A 17,571-nucleotide genomic window follows, 5' to 3' on the forward strand; every position below is an offset into this window, starting at 1 on the left:
TGAGGAATCCATTGGTACCAACCATGTCATAATGGCTTGTTGCAAAGGAGGCTAAATAAAGCTCCAAATTTACGCTTATTTTTGGTGAGGAAAAACTGGCATGGCCATTTTCGAAGGGGTCCCTCAAGATGTGTAAATAAAAATGGGTTGTATGGGTACCCACGAGTTTCCCCTTTACAGACATGCCCACTTTATGATAATCACATGCAGTTTTGGGGCAAGTCATAGTCAAGTCAGCACACTGACACACTGACAGCTGTTGTTGCCTGTTGGGCTTGAGTTTGCCATGTTATGATTTGAGCATATATTTTATGCTAAATGCAGTACTTGTAAGGGTTTCAGGACATTTGTCATTGTTTTGTGTTGTTAATTTATGTCCACTAATAAATATATACATACATTTGTATAGAGCAAGCATATTTGCCCACTCCCATGTTGATAAGCATATTTCATTTGCGATTAATCACGATTAATCATGGAAAATCATGTGATTTATATAAACAGTTTAAAATGCAGATGGTGACAGAGAGCGTTTTTGCACACGGTGAATATCCCAACAATTTTAAAGTAAATCATGTAGATTGTGTAAAAATGTAAGAGAGCTGCAGGAGATGTAATAACAGTATAATGTGAGAGGGCAGTTTTAGACAATACACGTAGGGTTCCTGCTGGCTACACTTACAATGTTATACATATTCATGATAACAGGCTCTAGAGCTTAAAGAACATGCATTTTTAATTTGCTTGCCAGTTAAAATGAAAATATAAAGGGAATTTAAGCTGGGTTGTGTATCTCATTCTGTAGAAATTCTAATCAAAATATATTATATACATATGAATGTGCTATACAGTGATGTGGCCTCTGTCCTTAAGTAGAAGTTGAATAAGTCACTTTTAATATTTCATGAAAATGATGTTGTGATTTATGCTAAATTAAATAGAAGGGCTGCAAAGGAAAAAAAAAACTTAAAGTAACTCAGTAGCTGCTATATACTGTACTGTGAAGTCATTTCAAGTAAAAATCTCTTGATAGGGCAAACTGAATATTTTTTACAGTGGTATGAGACTGGCCAGATGACTTTTTTGATAGACAACCCAGAGCTTAAATGGAAGCTCGATGTCAGCTGCTCCTTTCAGCTGCACTTAAAATGTGATAAGATATTTATAGACCAATTATACCTTCTCTTACCCACACACATGCACACACACACAACAGTTCAGAAGCCATGAGTGTATGCAGATTGACGCCACTTTAACGTTGAGGCATTAGTTGCCGTTAGACGACTGTTATTATGCTCTCGAAGTGGATCTAAGACGCCTTAAGACCGAATAATGATATTAATGAACTCAAAGGTGTGTGAGGACGTTTTGTAGTACTCTTATCCTGAATCACACAGAGGCAATCAGAGTCCATTCAAATCACCAAGAATCTCACTGGGTTTAGACGCTGAAACCACACAGCAGAACTATATAGAAAGGGAGCTTCTCGATCTCTCCAATAGGAACGTCTTAGATAGAAATATTATGAACTAACTTCTTGTGAAGTACTCTTGTGTTTTTTGGTGAATGCCAAATAATAAATAGAGATAAATCATTAGGTTAGCTGCTACAGGGGCACCGCTGAGTGCCCATCACATTGATTGAAGTACTTAAATTCTGGTCTTGAACGGCATAACATATGAGCACAATCAAACTGCACAATTCAGGTTGATTTGTTGAGTTTATTCAGGCAAAGTATTTTGAATAGGGCTGTCAATCGATTCAAATATTTAATCATGATTGATCGCATGATTGTCCATGATTAATTGCAAATTAATAGCAAATTTTGTATCTGTTCAAAATGTACCTTAAAGGGAGATTTGTCAAGTATTTGAAGTGTATGAATATATTTATTATTGAAATCATTTAACAACACAAAACAATGACAAATATTGTCCAGAAACCCTCACAGGTACTGCATTTAGCATAAAATATATGCTCAAATCATAACATGGCAAACTCAAGCCCAACAGGCAACAAAAGCTGTCAGTGTGTCAGTGTGCTGACTTGACTATGACTTGCCCCAAACGGCATGTGATTATCATAAAATGGGCATGTCTGTAAAGGGGAGACTCGTGGGTACTCATAGAACCAATTTTCATTCAGATATCTTGAGGTCGGAGGTCAAGGGACCCCTTTGAAAATTACCATTTTTTCCTCACCAAAATGTAGCGTATGTTTGGAGCGTTATTTAGCCTCCTTCGCAACAAGCTAGTACGACTTTTTACCAGTGGATTCCTTACGTCTTCAACATTTTCATTCACGCTTTCAAACTGAGCCTTCTACAACCTAAAAATAGCAAGTTCTGTTAAAGCGTTAAAGAAATTAGTGACATTAAAACAAATTTGCGTTAATACACCGTATTATCGCGTTAACTTTGACAGCCCTAATTCTGAATTGACATTTTAACTTTTAAGAAATGAAAACACTGTAAGTTATTATCCATTTTTCAAACTTGTGCCAAGACAAAATATAGACGAATTAGAAGCTGCTGTGAGGTAAAAACAAATTTGATTGAATTTTATTTTTCAGAAGTCAGTGTGTAATTGAACCTTTCTTCTACAAATCAGTTAAACCAACTACTCATTAACCCCGATTCTAACCTCAATAATAACATACAAATATTGACAGGGGAATATAGGAAACAGACAAAAAAAGAAGGATAAGGTGACTTTGGAAACAATATATTTGTGGAAAGATATCCTTCTGCAGACAGAAGGAGAAAGACAAGTTTAACTGATGGAGAGACAAAGAAGCAGGGAGAAGCAGACTACGAGGACGTGGAATAACTAATAGAAATAGTAGCAGAATGTTTGCTAAAGCATGCCACAAGATTAGAAATGCGATGTCCTCTCTCTCTCCAGCCCTCCACTCTCTCTCACTCCCCCTTGTCTCCTGCAATTTCTTCTTTGTGAAGAAATCCAGCCATTTCCCCTCTGTCTCTTGTTGTCTGGGTGGATGTTGCTAACACTGCAGACCTGTCAGTCATTCATCTCTAGGGGAGGCGGGCTCATTGCCTCAGTTGGGGGGGAAGTGACTGAGCGGAATAGTTGATTGGCAGAACGGAGAGGGAGAGGAGACGGTGGGGTAGGAATACTTAGAAAGTGGAGCAGATGAGCGCAGAGGAGAGAAGGATATGGAGCGTAAACAGTCTCTTTAGGAGATACAAACAAAGGCGACCAGCATGAGAGAGAGAGAGACTGTACATCCGCTGATGCTCTCTGAAATTTGCTATGATGAGAAAAGAAAAAGGGACATGATTGCACAAAGCAGGGCGACACCTGAATGCAGAGATAAGCCTGGACAGCAGTATTATAGTATTTTTATGAAAAAAAACCTTGTAGGAGTGTGGATGAACAGGCTTGACATGATTTTAAAATACCGGCTGCTGGCATGATGTGAGCCGACCAAGCAAAGACTGGTTGAACAGATGTGATTGAAAAGCAGAATGTGTTAAAAATACCTGCTTGGAGGTGGATAAGCAATTAAGTTACAGCTACTGAAGTAGGTGAAAGCAGATCTAGCGGTGGTGAGTTGTGAATGTTGGCTCAAGTGTGTAGTCTGGAGGAGGGTGGTCATTGGTGTTACATAACGCATACTTAACAGTCTCTGAATTTCGGAGAACATTCATGTCATGTGCGTAGGCGGAGGCTTCGTCAAAAAAACTGGCATCATCAAATGTCGTCTGGTACCTGAAAACAGCCACGGTTTTTAAATTATTTAGGTATCATTTGTGCAGGATCACTAGAGAGGACATTGACGTTTCCCCAGATCCAGAGGCTAATTCTTTTTTTAACAACTATGAACTTGTTAAACAGCAATTGAGGTGTTCTTTGGTATGCAGAGAGAATCTACGTCTAGTACCGGACATTCTGTCTGTATGTCACTGAAACTCTGGTCACCTGGACCGCGCCCAGGGCACGGTCAACACAAAGTGTCGAGCTCAAGGATAGTTTGACAGGGACGAAGGAAGTCAACTGTGCGGGAGTCAAACTCTGCGACCTTCTTGTTTTAAAGGCTCTCTCTACCTACTAGGCATCACTGCTTTCTGGGATGATGATTCATTGTGATCCAATAAGATTTCAAGGACACTAATGTGGTGGTCAAAGATTGGTGTCATGAGGGCTGGTCGTGAAACTTTAATCAAACACATTTGGCTTATCTGAGGCCCATAATCATTGGGGATGGCAAATGCAGCAGTAAGTGGAATGATGTGATCAAGGAGCAAGCCAAATTTCAGGACATCATGTAGATAATTTGAGGAGGTTGGAGGAGTTCTCCAATGCCTTGGCAATGATCAGGGTGCTGATGGGCATAGAGCGGTGGATCAGCTGTTTGGTTGGTATTACTAGGCAGGTGTTGCAGGTGGAGAGGACCGTGCATAATGATACTTTGCAACAAGGCTGATTGAAGTTATCGCCAAAATGTCTGTTTGTGGGCTCCGGTAATGTTTTTGTCCCAATGAGGCTGGAAATGGTTGTCAGATAGGAGGATTGGAGGGAGAGGGAAGTGGAAGTGTTTTGGTGAGATTTAGACATTGTGTGGGAGGCAGTGAAGCCCAGAAAACCACAGGCATAGACGGTAGGTGAGGCCAGAGTTGGTTAAAAAGGCCCACGGTGTAAATATACACATTACATTCAAAGAGTCCCTGACCTGGAGGTGAGGCAGGTGGGTTTTGTTAGAGTCAAGAGTTTGACGTGTGCTGTAGAGATGCCAAAGCAGCATCCAGAGAGATGTGTGATGTGAGCTGAACTCTTTTTCTCGTGTGTGTAAAGCCCTTCTCAGTAGGGCTGGTACGATACACCTATCTCCCAATTCAATACTATCATGATACTTGGGTGCTGATTTGATATGTATTGGGATTTTTTTTTACATATTGTAATTCTACAAGAATTTATTGGGACGTTTGTTAACTTTTTCAAGGCTAGACTATGGGACAAAGTTGAACCGTTCTCTTTATAATCCATGCTCAGCTCCATCAGGCCGTTTGAATGCATTTAACATAAAAGTCGGTATATGGGTGCTCTACAGTTGTAGCATCGGCCGATTTGACCACGGAGATGAGAGTGACGGCTGGCTTGACCGTATGTTACCGCAATACCATAACGTTTCCTGTCCATGACAGAGTTAGCACGCATCTTTAGCAATGATGTCTAGCTCTTTTGCTGCGCTGTGTGAAACCCAAAGTGTTTCCATACTTTAATGTATGTGTAGTGTTTACCACTTTGGATTTAAAATGTGAGGGTGCAGGTCGTATCCACAAGGAACCTCCAACGTTTTCTACTTTTTCGACTGCGATTTGTTTTGGTTGACAGATACAGAACGGATATGACGTCACATTACTCAGACTACAACAATAAAAGCGGTAACTTCCTTCTACCTCCACATAAAGCAAATATATCAATTCTGGCATTAAAAAGTTAATTTCAAAATCGTAAAAAAAAATCTTGATTTCTTTTTTTCTCACCCCTACTTTTCAGGAATTTTTACAGGAATAGTAGTATGCATAATTCCCCCAACATTCCCAATAACCATGATGAAGATATCAATATAAAGATACTGTGAAAATCCATTTAGGTGCTTGTTGCATTGCATGACAGGCCCTTGTCTATAGAAGACCCTGGTGGAGTCTGGCTGGGGTTGTAAAGCAGGGTTCGTTATACACAAGGGCATCACGTTGATGTGTGGCCCTCTCACTCCATGCAAGATAAATGTGCTGCATCTGTGACAGTGTGCAACTTTCTCCAAAAGGTGCCAAAGAGGTGAATGCAAGTGGGAAGACATTTACGGTACGGAGCTCCCTGCAGCTGCACGTGGACAGAAATGATGATGGAGTGGCCTACACCTGCAAAGTGGACCATGTGGCACTCACACAGACGCCGCAGCAGGCCACTGAAGTACTGGAGGTCCACTGTGAGTGCACACACTAGCATATGCACACACTCAACACACACACATGGAGTGTACACAAGGACAGAAGCTGGGAAAAAAAATACATGAAAGAGGAAGTAACCAAGGATGCTTTTACAGCAGTTAGCTGCCAAAGAAAATGTAATAATTTATCATCCATGAAAAACTCCATGTGCTGTGTTTGAATCACCACAATGTTCTTATGATGTTATATTTTATCAAAAGCTGTCACAGGGTGACATCTTAAATAATTACATTTCAATTATATTTTAAACATTTTAGGATTTTGTTCAAGGAAAACTCAATCGGATTAACCTTTTTTGGCTTTTTTACCATTTGAGTTTGAATATTTTTGTAAATCGTTATAATAATAGGATGGTAATAATTTTAATATAAATGTAGTCCATATCATCAGCCCTCACTTCACTTCTCTGTCTGTCCTAGATGCTCCTCGGGTGCAGATCAGCCACTCCCTTGCAGTCCCTCAGGAGGGTCAGTACTTAAAGCTGGAGTGTGTGTCCAAAGGAAACCCTTCGTAAGTCACTCAAATTCTGTGTTAGTCGATGTCAGCCTTTTATATAATGCTTCAGACAGGAGCATCAAGCAAGCCTTGTTTCTCTTTCACATCCCCTAACCTCCCAGGCCAGATCCTGTGATGTGGACAAAGGACGGTGGTGAACTTCCTGACCTGGACAGGATGATTGTAGAGGGGAGGGAGCTCACCTTTACTTCGCTCAACAAGACAGACAACGGCACCTACCGCTGCGAAGCCGGCAACCACCTAGGGACCAGCAGTGCTGAATATGTACTCTACGTCTATGGTGAGTTAAAAGAAATAGCTGATATGTTGGTAACTGTGTTTCATGTGGCCACGTCCAAAGGTGAAGAAACAGAGAAATCTTTCAGTGACTCATTTGATGCAACTTACAAATGAGGAAAAAAAGCTGCAAGAAGACGCCTTGAACTCCAATAATGCTACATATAAATAGGGGGAAGGACGAACCTCACAGGCAGAAGCACCAAACTCCATTGCAAAAAAACAGGATTATAATACATCCTGATCTGCATACTGTATCAGTGCTAAGAGTGATTAGTGGTACCATCTCTCACAGGGAGAATAAGGGCCTCAGGTGACGCAAATGCCACCAACGCCTTTCCTTAAATAAACCTGCGTCCCAGATCCTACACACGCACACACACTCTCTCTCACACACACATACACACACACACACACACCAGGAGGGAAATGTGTGAGGGAGGCAGAATTTAGTGCTGCGTTGTCAGGAATATCACCAGGAAGGATAAGTAATTCCTAGTAACGCCAGAGGAGGTGGGGGATAAAGGGACTCGGTGTGAGGGAAAACAGATAGCTCATCCTCGCTTCCGTTTCTCCACTGCCATTTGTCTCCTGGCATTAAGGAATAATGCTTAAAAAAGGAGCAGAGCAGTGAAGCATCTATTTCCCCTCCCCTGTTTTAGGAACTTAGGTAGTGTGTGATGAGGGACAAACAGGCAGGTAGTTTTTGGCCAGTACGACTGGAGGCAAAAGAGAATTCCCCTAAGTGGATCAATAAGATATTACATTATTATTATTACATGCACCTTAGGGGGTATTTCATTTGCTCCCTTATTTAAAAGCAGATCTAATCTGATGAACATGAGAGAATAACCCATAGCCGATAGCTATGGTTTTCCAGAGCTAGAATGATTTCCAGTATGTTCTTGACTGTCCTTGATAGATGTACTGTATCTACAGATAGAGTACAAGCTGATGAAGAATGCAACTAATGACGACTTTACGCTACACAATTTTAGCCCTGATTTTCCACTGGTTGACAGTTTTTGGAGATCGCCGACATTAGCCCCAGATCAGAGGCAAATCGGTGCTCGCTCCCGTGAGCAACAATCGCTAAGTGTAAACTTTCAAAGATGAAAGCGCAAACGCCCAAGAGATATCTAGTATTTTAAATATCTGGACCTGTGTGCGAGTCTTAATTATGTAGAGTAAAAATTGTTTTGACCGGCAATGACAGCATCGACGACCTAAAGCCAATGAGAGCGCAAGATACGGGACGAGGGAAATATTTATTTACCTCCAATTCTCTCTGCAGAACAGACGATACTTGCTGACTGCATCTCCCAACCTTTCTCTCCGCCATATTGTTTTCTTTTTATTCTTTGGTTTGTCATTGCAAATCAGTGCACAAACAACTTGGATTGTGAGCTCCTTGCGGACATCCGTTTTTGGAGGAAAGAACTCCTGTCCTGTGCGTGGTCTTATATCTTTTCCCGTATCACTTCTGTCGGGGATCCCTCATTGTGAAATGCCTTGTAATGCGCATAAGCTGTATAAAAGAAGGGGACACAGTCACCGTGACGTCACCCATTGGTTTGGGGACTACCGTTTGAAGCCTCGAGTTTGGCATTATGTCCGTCGCCATCCTGTTTTTTTGGAGCCAGAAGTGACCATAATTGGACGAGAGGGTGGAGCTGGGAGGGGATATGCATTGCTATGCCTCTATCTTGACTGACAGGTTGCCATGGTAGCAACTTGTCAATAATAAGGTAGCCACGCCCTAAAGTATACCCTTCTTTATGGTCTATTTGACTTTAAATGGGACCATAATTTACTAAATGAACATAATGATGTATTGAAGAAGACTTGAAAATAGCGAATGAAATCATAAACTTATGTTTACAATGTTTACTGAGGTAATAAATCAAGTGAGATGTAGGGTAATTTTCTCATAGACTTCTATACAATCAGACTATATGGAAATGTCATATAAATATAATATCATCTTCTAAATGAAAGGTATTTCCATGGCTTACAACTGGATCTTCAGCTTGCAGCGCTTAGTCGTGTCTGCTGAGTAAATTAAAATGGGTAAATTCAAAGTAAGGACAAGGTAAATGATGTTATACAACTCAAGCTTAACTTCTCCTAATTAGCAATGCTGTCGTCACACTATATTTTTATATTTACCCAATACCCATGTCTGAATCTGATTACCAAGGTTAAAAAAGGTCATAGCTTACATCAGCATATTGATTAGGATCAGCCAAGGTAAAATATATGTTATTATCTCTTTTAATAATGTATCGGTCCACTCAGATAGGTATATCAGAAGCCCTTTATTACTTAAACCTTAAAAGTTTAATTTTGCACTTCCTTTACTGCCCCAATAACCCCTTACCTAATTGCCAGTGAATAGTTTGGGGAGGTTTAATGAGTGTCCCACATGCCGCGGTGCCCCTAACAATTCCTTCAAATGCCAGCTGAATGTAACAACAAGAATAACCAATGCACTTAATGACAGTGATGTTATTAAACTGACAAATTCTACGCCACGGAAAAGGCAATGGGGTATGGGAGGGTCAAAGAGTCCTATTCATTACCTGTTCTTTTGAAATGGCACCCAGTCTGTTCCTACCCTTCATTAGTGATTAGCGCACCTTTTAGCCTTTCACAATTGCCGCCATAATTCTTTGAAAATACCTTTTTAATGGTTCCCCTGCAACGAGGAGAGGTTTTCTCTCTACCCTCTTTCCCGAAGACATGCACTTAGCTGCTTAGTGATTCACGCTAAGGCTGAAATGTCACAGAGACACGCAGGACAGTTGCCCCTGAGAAAGAGTACCACAGCCAATTAAAAGCCTCAAGCTCACCATAAAAAGCAGAGCGACACAAAAATAAAAGCCAAGGTGGTGGTGTAACCTCATTAACTTTGTCACACATTTTTACAGTCCCATTTTTCCTGTTGCATTAGCATGTGACAGTGAGAAACAATCACTCCTTGGGTGAAGCGCTTTTTACCGTTATCCTGTGGTGAAAAGTCAAAAACAGAGCGTGGTAATGATGGCTTGGCTCCGGAAATCATCCTTGCAAACATGGATAATTGGCACAGATCATTTGTCAAATGACTTTCTTCATTTGGTGTGAAGAGGTTCCTAGTGCAGGATCTATCCTGACCGCCAACATTAGCAGATTCAAGGTTAATCCTGTTCTCTCGCTACAGAAAATGACCCTCACATTCAAAGACAAAGCATATTAAATCATAATGATGAGGAAAATATGGAGGATTGGGACTCTAACATAATGTGAAGATGTCAACTTGCAAAGTGCATAATAAAGTCTTTTTTAGATGTTGCACTTTACCCAAGATATACCCACAGGCTACTCATGCAGAAAAAAGTCTGAGTATAGCCAAAATATTCTCCTGTGTTTTCCTTGATGCTTTATATGGTATATGCTAAACAAGTATTACACAAAAGTACTTAAATAAATACCACCCCTGTCTCCTAAAGGTTTTGTTTCCATAAAACTAAATTGCATTCTCAATTACGTTTGGAAGGAAATGTATTTTGTCACGGATTGTGTTTGTCTTTTACATATCACAAATACCTTTGTAAGTCTGCTGAGTGACGTAGTACATCGTTATTGAATAATAACAGATCTAATAAGCAAGAAAGGTGTCCGTGTCCCATGTGAAACATAGTAATTTCTTAAGTTTTCGTTTTGTTTTTTAGTAATTTTAATCCAAACCATGATGTTTTTTTACCATGCCTTACCCAGTGGTTTTGTTGCCTGAACCTAACTAAGTAGATTTGTTTCATTTTCGTTTTGTTTCAATGTTGTAGTCATTTTAAGCCAAACCACAATGTTTTTTTTAAGTAAACCTAACCAAGTAGTTTTGTTGCCTGAACCAAACTAAGTAGCTTTGTTGCATTTTCGTTTTGTTTTGTTTCCATTTAGAACCTTGATAACGTGTTTAAAACTGTTTAAAACTGCAACCCTAATCCGGGAGAAAAAACATTTCCCTTAAAACAAGATTGGGTTAAGCAGTTTAGTTGTATGGGAATGTCATTTTGTGTGAGACAGGGTTGAAATATCACTTGTGAACATTGACCCAAAGAAAATAATTTTAAGTCAATCATATGAGAGGCCACAAAAAGGTATGGTATGTATTTAATGTATGCCGTGTAGTGCATCACTTTGCATCAACAGTATCTGATTATGTGTGTTTTCAACAATCTTGTTTATGCTTTGAATTTTGTCATAATTATGCCCTTTTTCGTTTCCCATCATTGTATAATATTTTGACCATGATTTTTGTGGTGCTCTTTTAAAGTATCTAACTGCCCCCATGTGAATTCATTTTTTTTTGTTGTTGTATTGTTTTTGTATATATGTGTCTGTCTGTCCCCTCCACCAGACGTCCCCACAACCCTGCCTCCATCCACCACTCCCCCCCTACATCCCATCCCTCCAGATCCTACCGCTCTATTAGGCTCCCACGCCTCAGACCCCACAGTCACTGGCAACAGAGGTACAGTACCACCCCACGCATCTCCACCGCCCCCTGAGCATGCTACTGAATATTCCCGCTTCCCTCTTACTTTCATGTCTCCTCTGTCCTGTTACTTCTCTCTCGGCTATTTCACCGCCTGCAGTGTCTGTGTTCCTGCCTCGTGTGGACACACTGCGACATGGAGGCACTGAAAACTGCAAAATATCCGATGATAAATGTGCTTCCTTGGACAAAATTCTTCCCTGTCTACCTTTATTTTTTCTTTTCACACCTTTAGGACTGTAAACATAAACCGTGCGTGGTGGACAATGACATACATGTCCATTGAAATGTACCCTTTTTGTGTTTTTTACATTATGGACATTATTCAGATTGCCTAAGTATCTAAGACATTCAGTGTATTCAGAAAGAGTCTAGCTCTTCAAATACCCCATCCACTGTCCCCTTGGCATTTCAAAGACTTCAGTACTTCTGTGCCCCGAAACCTCAAAGAAGCAAATGTCATGTCCAACTGAAAATGTCTGGCCACTGGAGATGTCTCATCATGACTCCTAATGCTGTGTTCAAGCTCTGAGAATTCTGACTTGAAAAGCTCTTTTTCAGAGAGTTAACACATTAGCCACCGCACGGACATCTTACTGCTGTTTGGTGCTCTTGGAGAATCTATTTCAGAGAAGTATGAATTCTGTTTATATAAACCTTAAAGCATTATAATATAAAATATGAAAAAAGAAATGCTGGGGAGGCATAACATACTGAGGTTTTCTCAAATTTCAAGCACCTGTCATTCCTGCAGAGGCTGATTACATTCAGAGAGTTGATGTCTATGGATTTAAAATCACTGATGTGCAGTATAAATTAAATCATCTCTATCCTGCAGCACTAATTCCATCCATATAAAGCATTTCTTCTGGACACCAAAATCTCCATAATAATGTTAATGTCTCATCAAATCTGGGACATCTTGTCATGGCAAAAAGATCTCTTAGCTCACAAACCCCACGATAATGGCCCACGAGATTAGGTTGGTGTGTTGCCAATCAGGTGGAGATCTTGGTATGTTGGCCCTGTGCTACAAAAACTGAAAGAAGCTGAAACTATTGTAGAACATGGAGGGATACCAGCTACATCCAGTTTCCCTCTAGAGGAATATTGGTAGGGGACATGGTATTTGAGTGACCCATTGTGTAGGCAACTGCTCCAAGTTGTAGCCAGAAGGTCACTGATGCCTGTCATGGCAGAAACCCAAGAAGCCGCTAGTGGTCTCCAGAAATATGTTCTCACCGGGGGAGAAATACTGCTGACCTGAGTGATAAAATTAACAATTTGAGGCAACTTGAGAATGCTGCCAACACAGTGGAGGCAGAGTTGAAAGATATATGGAAAGCCTTGCCCTTCCTTCTGGTGTAGGTCACCAAGGGGGTCAAAAAGCCCTGCAGTGATAAAGTGCCAGATGGATGAAATTTATCCTGAGGTGGTAAAATTTCTGAATATTCTCTTGCTGTTTTGGTTGACATATCCCTTCAATGTTGCATGGAGGTTGGGGACAGAATCTATGGAGTAGCAGATGGAGGGTGGTGGCTCCCATTTTTTTTAAAAACAGGACGGGAAGGGTTTTCCAAGTGTGCTTGTGCCAATGTGCTGGAATGAAGACGCCGGACGATTGTAAGGTTGACCCAAATGCTTCGTTGCCATGGTAATCAACGTTCAAATCAGAATTTGAATGCATCGTTTTATTTATAGATTTTTTTAATATGCATCACCCTCAAAATCACAAGTAGCACATGCAATAAGGACTATTTCTCACTGAAGCTTCGAAAACTCCAAAAATGGTATTCAAGACAGCCCTAGACGATTGTCAAACCTCAGATTTAGGAGGAGCAATGCAGATTTTGTTGAGGTTGTTGACCATTGTACCAGCTCTTTACCTTTGCAAGGACTCTGCAGGGTTCATGGCAGTTTATACATCCGATCATGTATGGACACGCATGGGTTTCAAAAAGACTTATGTCAGTATCTCCCTTGAGGTCTTGTTGGGTGGTACTACAGGAATATAAGTGCTTGGGCCGTTGTTATGAGCAACCCAGTCTTGTATACTCAAAGCAGCATCTCTGCTTAATGCCCATAATGTAGTTCTGTTATCCTCTTATGCTGCTTTTGGTTTACTAGTTTGTCTTTGTCCCAACCAGTGTTGTAGTGCTTGAGATCGGTTTTGGTTTCACATTGTTGTTCGATCTTGTCTCGGTTTCAGACAAAGGCCCTGTTCACACCTGGTATTAACATGCGTCCTCAGTGATCCAATCACAAGTGGACAGCTTTAAGTACAGGTGTGAACCAGTCAAGACGCATCAAGGACGCATTGAGATCGGATCTTTCAGACCACATTCAGAGGTGGTCTGGGACACAAATGACCACATTCTTTTAGCAGTGTGTACGTGAATGCGTCCTGGGCAACATTAAGGACCACCCACTCATCTGACGTTCTGCTGGGATCTGCAGGATCACCGCACCCCTCAGGTGAATAAACAGGCAGACCTGGGCGCTTGTCAGCCAGGAAATGGCCTCTGTGCTCTACTGTATGTAGAATAGATAGCAAAGTGCATTATTATCATACTGTTGGAGATGTGTTGGTGTTTTTGTTCCGCTGCTTTGCGCGGAGCTGACACCCGACCGCCCCCACGCCTGTTCTCTGTCCTCCCCGGCTCTCTGGAGCGCTGTACCCCGCTGTTGTCTGGCAAAAGCAGCCGGCACCAGCGGCACTGGCACCAGCGGCACCGGCACCGGTGGCGCGGAGGTCCCAAGGACCGCCGGTACATTAACCTTTTATTTTGATGTTAAAACAATGTACCAGAATTAACGAATATGTAGGATATTACTACTGACATTCATGTAATATTACGTCACAACGGCTGCTGTATTAGCCGTGTTTTTACTACGTGTTTATTTGCATATGGGGCGGGGAAGTGAGATCGGATCACAAGTGGCCACTGAAGACGCATGTGGAGACGCATTCTAATGCCAGGTGTGAACAGACGTACTTAAAGCTGTCCACTTGTGATCGGATCACTGAGGACGCATATTAATACCAGGTGTGAACAGGGCCAAAGATGACTCTGGATTTTATTTCAAGACCAATCAAGACTACAACTGTGGGGACAACACTAAATCACCTGTTTGATTTATTTGTTAACATCATTATTGTGATTGCTCATAGAAAACAAAGGAAAATTGCTATGCCTTTTGATTATTTTATCAGGACATTTCTCATGGTATACGGTCTTGGTCTTGACTCGGTCTCGCCCTGCCTTGGTCTTGGTCTTGACTTGGTCTCAACCCCTCAAAGTCTTGGTCTTGTCTCAGTCTCGATACACTCTGGTCTTGATCGTGACTTTATCACTAGTTTTGGGTAGTCAAATGGCTGACATGATTCCTCTTTGTAGTTTGTATTAATTACAGTCAGTTGAGTTCATTGAAGAATCTGATCAAGATGTCCCCGTGTGGAGATGCTCCAGCATCCTGGCTCTGCATTTAAAAGAGCCAGCTGAGTTGGTTTGGGCATCTGACCAAGATGCCTACTGGAAGCCTCTCCATGGAGACTCTCAAGTAAAACCAACTAGGAGGAGACACTGGGGCAGACTGCCGCAGGGATTACATATCCCACCTGGCTTTTGAGAGCCTCAGAATCCTTCAGGAGGAGCTGGAGGATGTGGCTGGGGAAAAGAATGTTTTGGCATTACTGACCTGTGAAAGGCAACAGAGCTAGACTGTCTTTGTTTGACTCAACTTTAGTTTTCTTAGCAGCCGGACGGGAAGTGGTGAAATATCCCGATCAAGTGTGGCACACTTGAAGGTTTGTACAGTTGGACAAAGACATAAGAAAGAAAAATTACAATTGTTTGGTTGAGTTGCAGCTTGTCTAGCGATTTTTTCTCATTGCGTACTGCGGCACTGCAACAATAACGCTGACATAGCACCATGTCTCCTACAGTAGAGTGATATGTCAATCAAAGTTTTTGAGTGACATGTCAATTTAAAACTAATGTGCTGTGATAGGCTGTATGCAAAGGAGTTCATTCACATATCATCTTAACCTTGGTTTCTAAAAGTTGGTATAAGTATGTTAAAAGATGATTGTGTAAACTAACAATTTCTAATATATATTTATCACATAAAATTATTATTTTTTTCAATTTCATAACATATTTAACACTGTATATTTTCTCACAAAATATAAACATTCAACCTCAAATATAATTCAAATTGAACAATATTAATATGAAAAACTTTTCCTGCAGTTCTCTCAAACAGCTTCATTCATTTTCATTCATGTGTCCGTTTTCTATAGATGTAGCAGAGTTTACCTCGTCACTGCTTTATTTTGCTTCCTCTCAACTTCATGGTGCTTCACAGACACATTCTCTCAGAATAATTTCCTCTCATCACCGCTGCTTTCTCCAAATTACCATCTTTAAAGTCCTTCAGGAGGCTCGACTCCCCTTCTACCTTTCCTCGGCTGCTTTGCTTTCTATCGAAGCTTTTGTTTCACTTTCCTCTCGCCAGCTTCTTCTCTTCTACCCTCACATCTCTCTGAAGACCCTTTTAGATAACAGGCTTCCACACGTTGTTGGATATTCCTCATCAGCATGTCTCTATTCTTCTCTGATGTCTGTTTGTGTAGTGCAGAGACACAAGAGAAGCCGAGCCTCTTAGTGTATCTTCGGGGAATCTAAATATCAGACTCCTTCACTGCGTCCCCAGTCACAGGATACTACACTATCTGCTTTCATGTGTCTACTTGATTTATTACCAGGTCTTTTCACAGGCTCTGGATGAAAGCAAACAACTGTGGAGCTGTACCAGCCCCATGACGTTTTGTCTTTTTAATAAAGTTGTCTTCCTGTGCAGATGAAATACACGGTGTAGGTTCAGCACTACAGCCTGTATGCAGATTATATTAGCATATTATAAACCTGATGAGCTCTTCCAGGTGCAACTTTATCTTTTATACTAGTCTTGCATCTTTCCTCTCTAGCCATTCAACAGCACATTGGATTTTTCCAAACAGCACATGATCACCACAACTAAGGCTGAGGCTTCCTCCAACAAGAAACTGTTTGGGTAGAGAAGAGATAAGCAGTTGGTGGTAAAAAGAAATAAAAAAATAGAAAGCAGTTGTACAGGATCTTGTCAGAGGTTGAACTCTAGATGCAGTTTATTGGTTTAATTGAATGGGTGATCACTTTTTCCCAGCTGAACCCTGTCAACTCCATTAATATTATTTTCCCAGGCTAAAAAACCTGGAAAGTAATCAAAATGGCCTGCACATACAGGATCTGTCTGAATGTTATATTAATCCAGTATAAAATAACCTTAATATTAATTATAGTAAATAATAGGGCTGTGTATGGCAAGAATCTGACGTTACGATGGGCTATGCATCACGATACAGGGGTCATGATTCAGTATATTGCAATACTGTAAGCAAGGCGATATATTGCGAGTTTTGCCTGATTGAACATAGTTAACCGTGATTAATTGCAAATTAATTGCACATTTTGTATCGGTTCAAAATTTACCTTTAAGGGAGTGTGAGGGTTGAAGCTCAACGGTCACCTTGGATTTACTCGTGTACATTTACTTGAGAAGGAAAAACTTCCACAGGACTCCGTTGTAAAAAAGGATAAAACCAAAAATCTTTATTCCACAGTTTTGTAGTATCTTCTTACAGGAGTATTCAAAAGCTAAGTTCTCCTAATTAGCAAACTGTACTACGGTAAGAAAACCGTGTGGCTCGGTACTTAACTTGAGCCTCAACTGAACAAACCACTGTTTTTACCTCAATGAGCACAAGAAGCCTATTTCTCTTAAAGCGACGGTAACTTACTTACCGGTCTAACAGAAAGCTTATACAGTGTTGCCTTTACAAAGTAACACACAAAGATATTACATCAAGATGAATTAAATCAAATGTTCATTAAATTACTTTTAACCTTTTAACATATTAATTACTATGAATTAACTTATTCAATGAAATCACTTATTTATCCCACCTACATAAAATACAGATTGTGCTTATTTATTAAACTAAAACATGTATACTAAACTTGGCTCCCACAGGGAGATTTGTCAAGTATTTAATACTTGTATCAACATGGGAGTGGGCAAATATGCTTGCTTTATGCAAATGTATGTATATGTTTATTATTGTAAATCAAATAACAACACAAAACAATGACAAATATTGTCGAGAAACCCTCACAGGTACTACATTTAGCATAACAAAATATGCTCAAATCATAACATGGCATAC

General features: G+C 40.6%; 1 protein-coding gene across 2 annotated transcripts in view; it reads left to right on the forward strand.

Moving 5' to 3' along the window:
* LOC119475267 (cell adhesion molecule 2-like) overlaps window positions 1–17,571 on the forward strand; it is a 252,243-nt gene that overhangs the window by 220,569 nt on the left and 14,103 nt on the right. The window contains exons 6-9 of one of the 2 annotated variants that reach the window (XM_037747783.1): window positions 5,791–5,952; window positions 6,394–6,484; window positions 6,592–6,770; window positions 11,166–11,279. In XM_037747783.1, coding sequence (XP_037603711.1) covers window positions 5,791–5,952; window positions 6,394–6,484; window positions 6,592–6,770; window positions 11,166–11,279 — 546 coding nt within the window. The remainder of the gene's footprint in view (window positions 1–5,790; window positions 5,953–6,393; window positions 6,485–6,591; window positions 6,771–11,165; window positions 11,280–17,571) is intronic. The other variant, XM_037747784.1, reaches the window with a different exon arrangement.

This window comes from Sebastes umbrosus, chromosome 17 (genome assembly GCF_015220745.1).
Source record: "Sebastes umbrosus isolate fSebUmb1 chromosome 17, fSebUmb1.pri, whole genome shotgun sequence".
NCBI lineage: Eukaryota > Metazoa > Chordata > Actinopteri > Perciformes > Sebastidae > Sebastes > Sebastes umbrosus.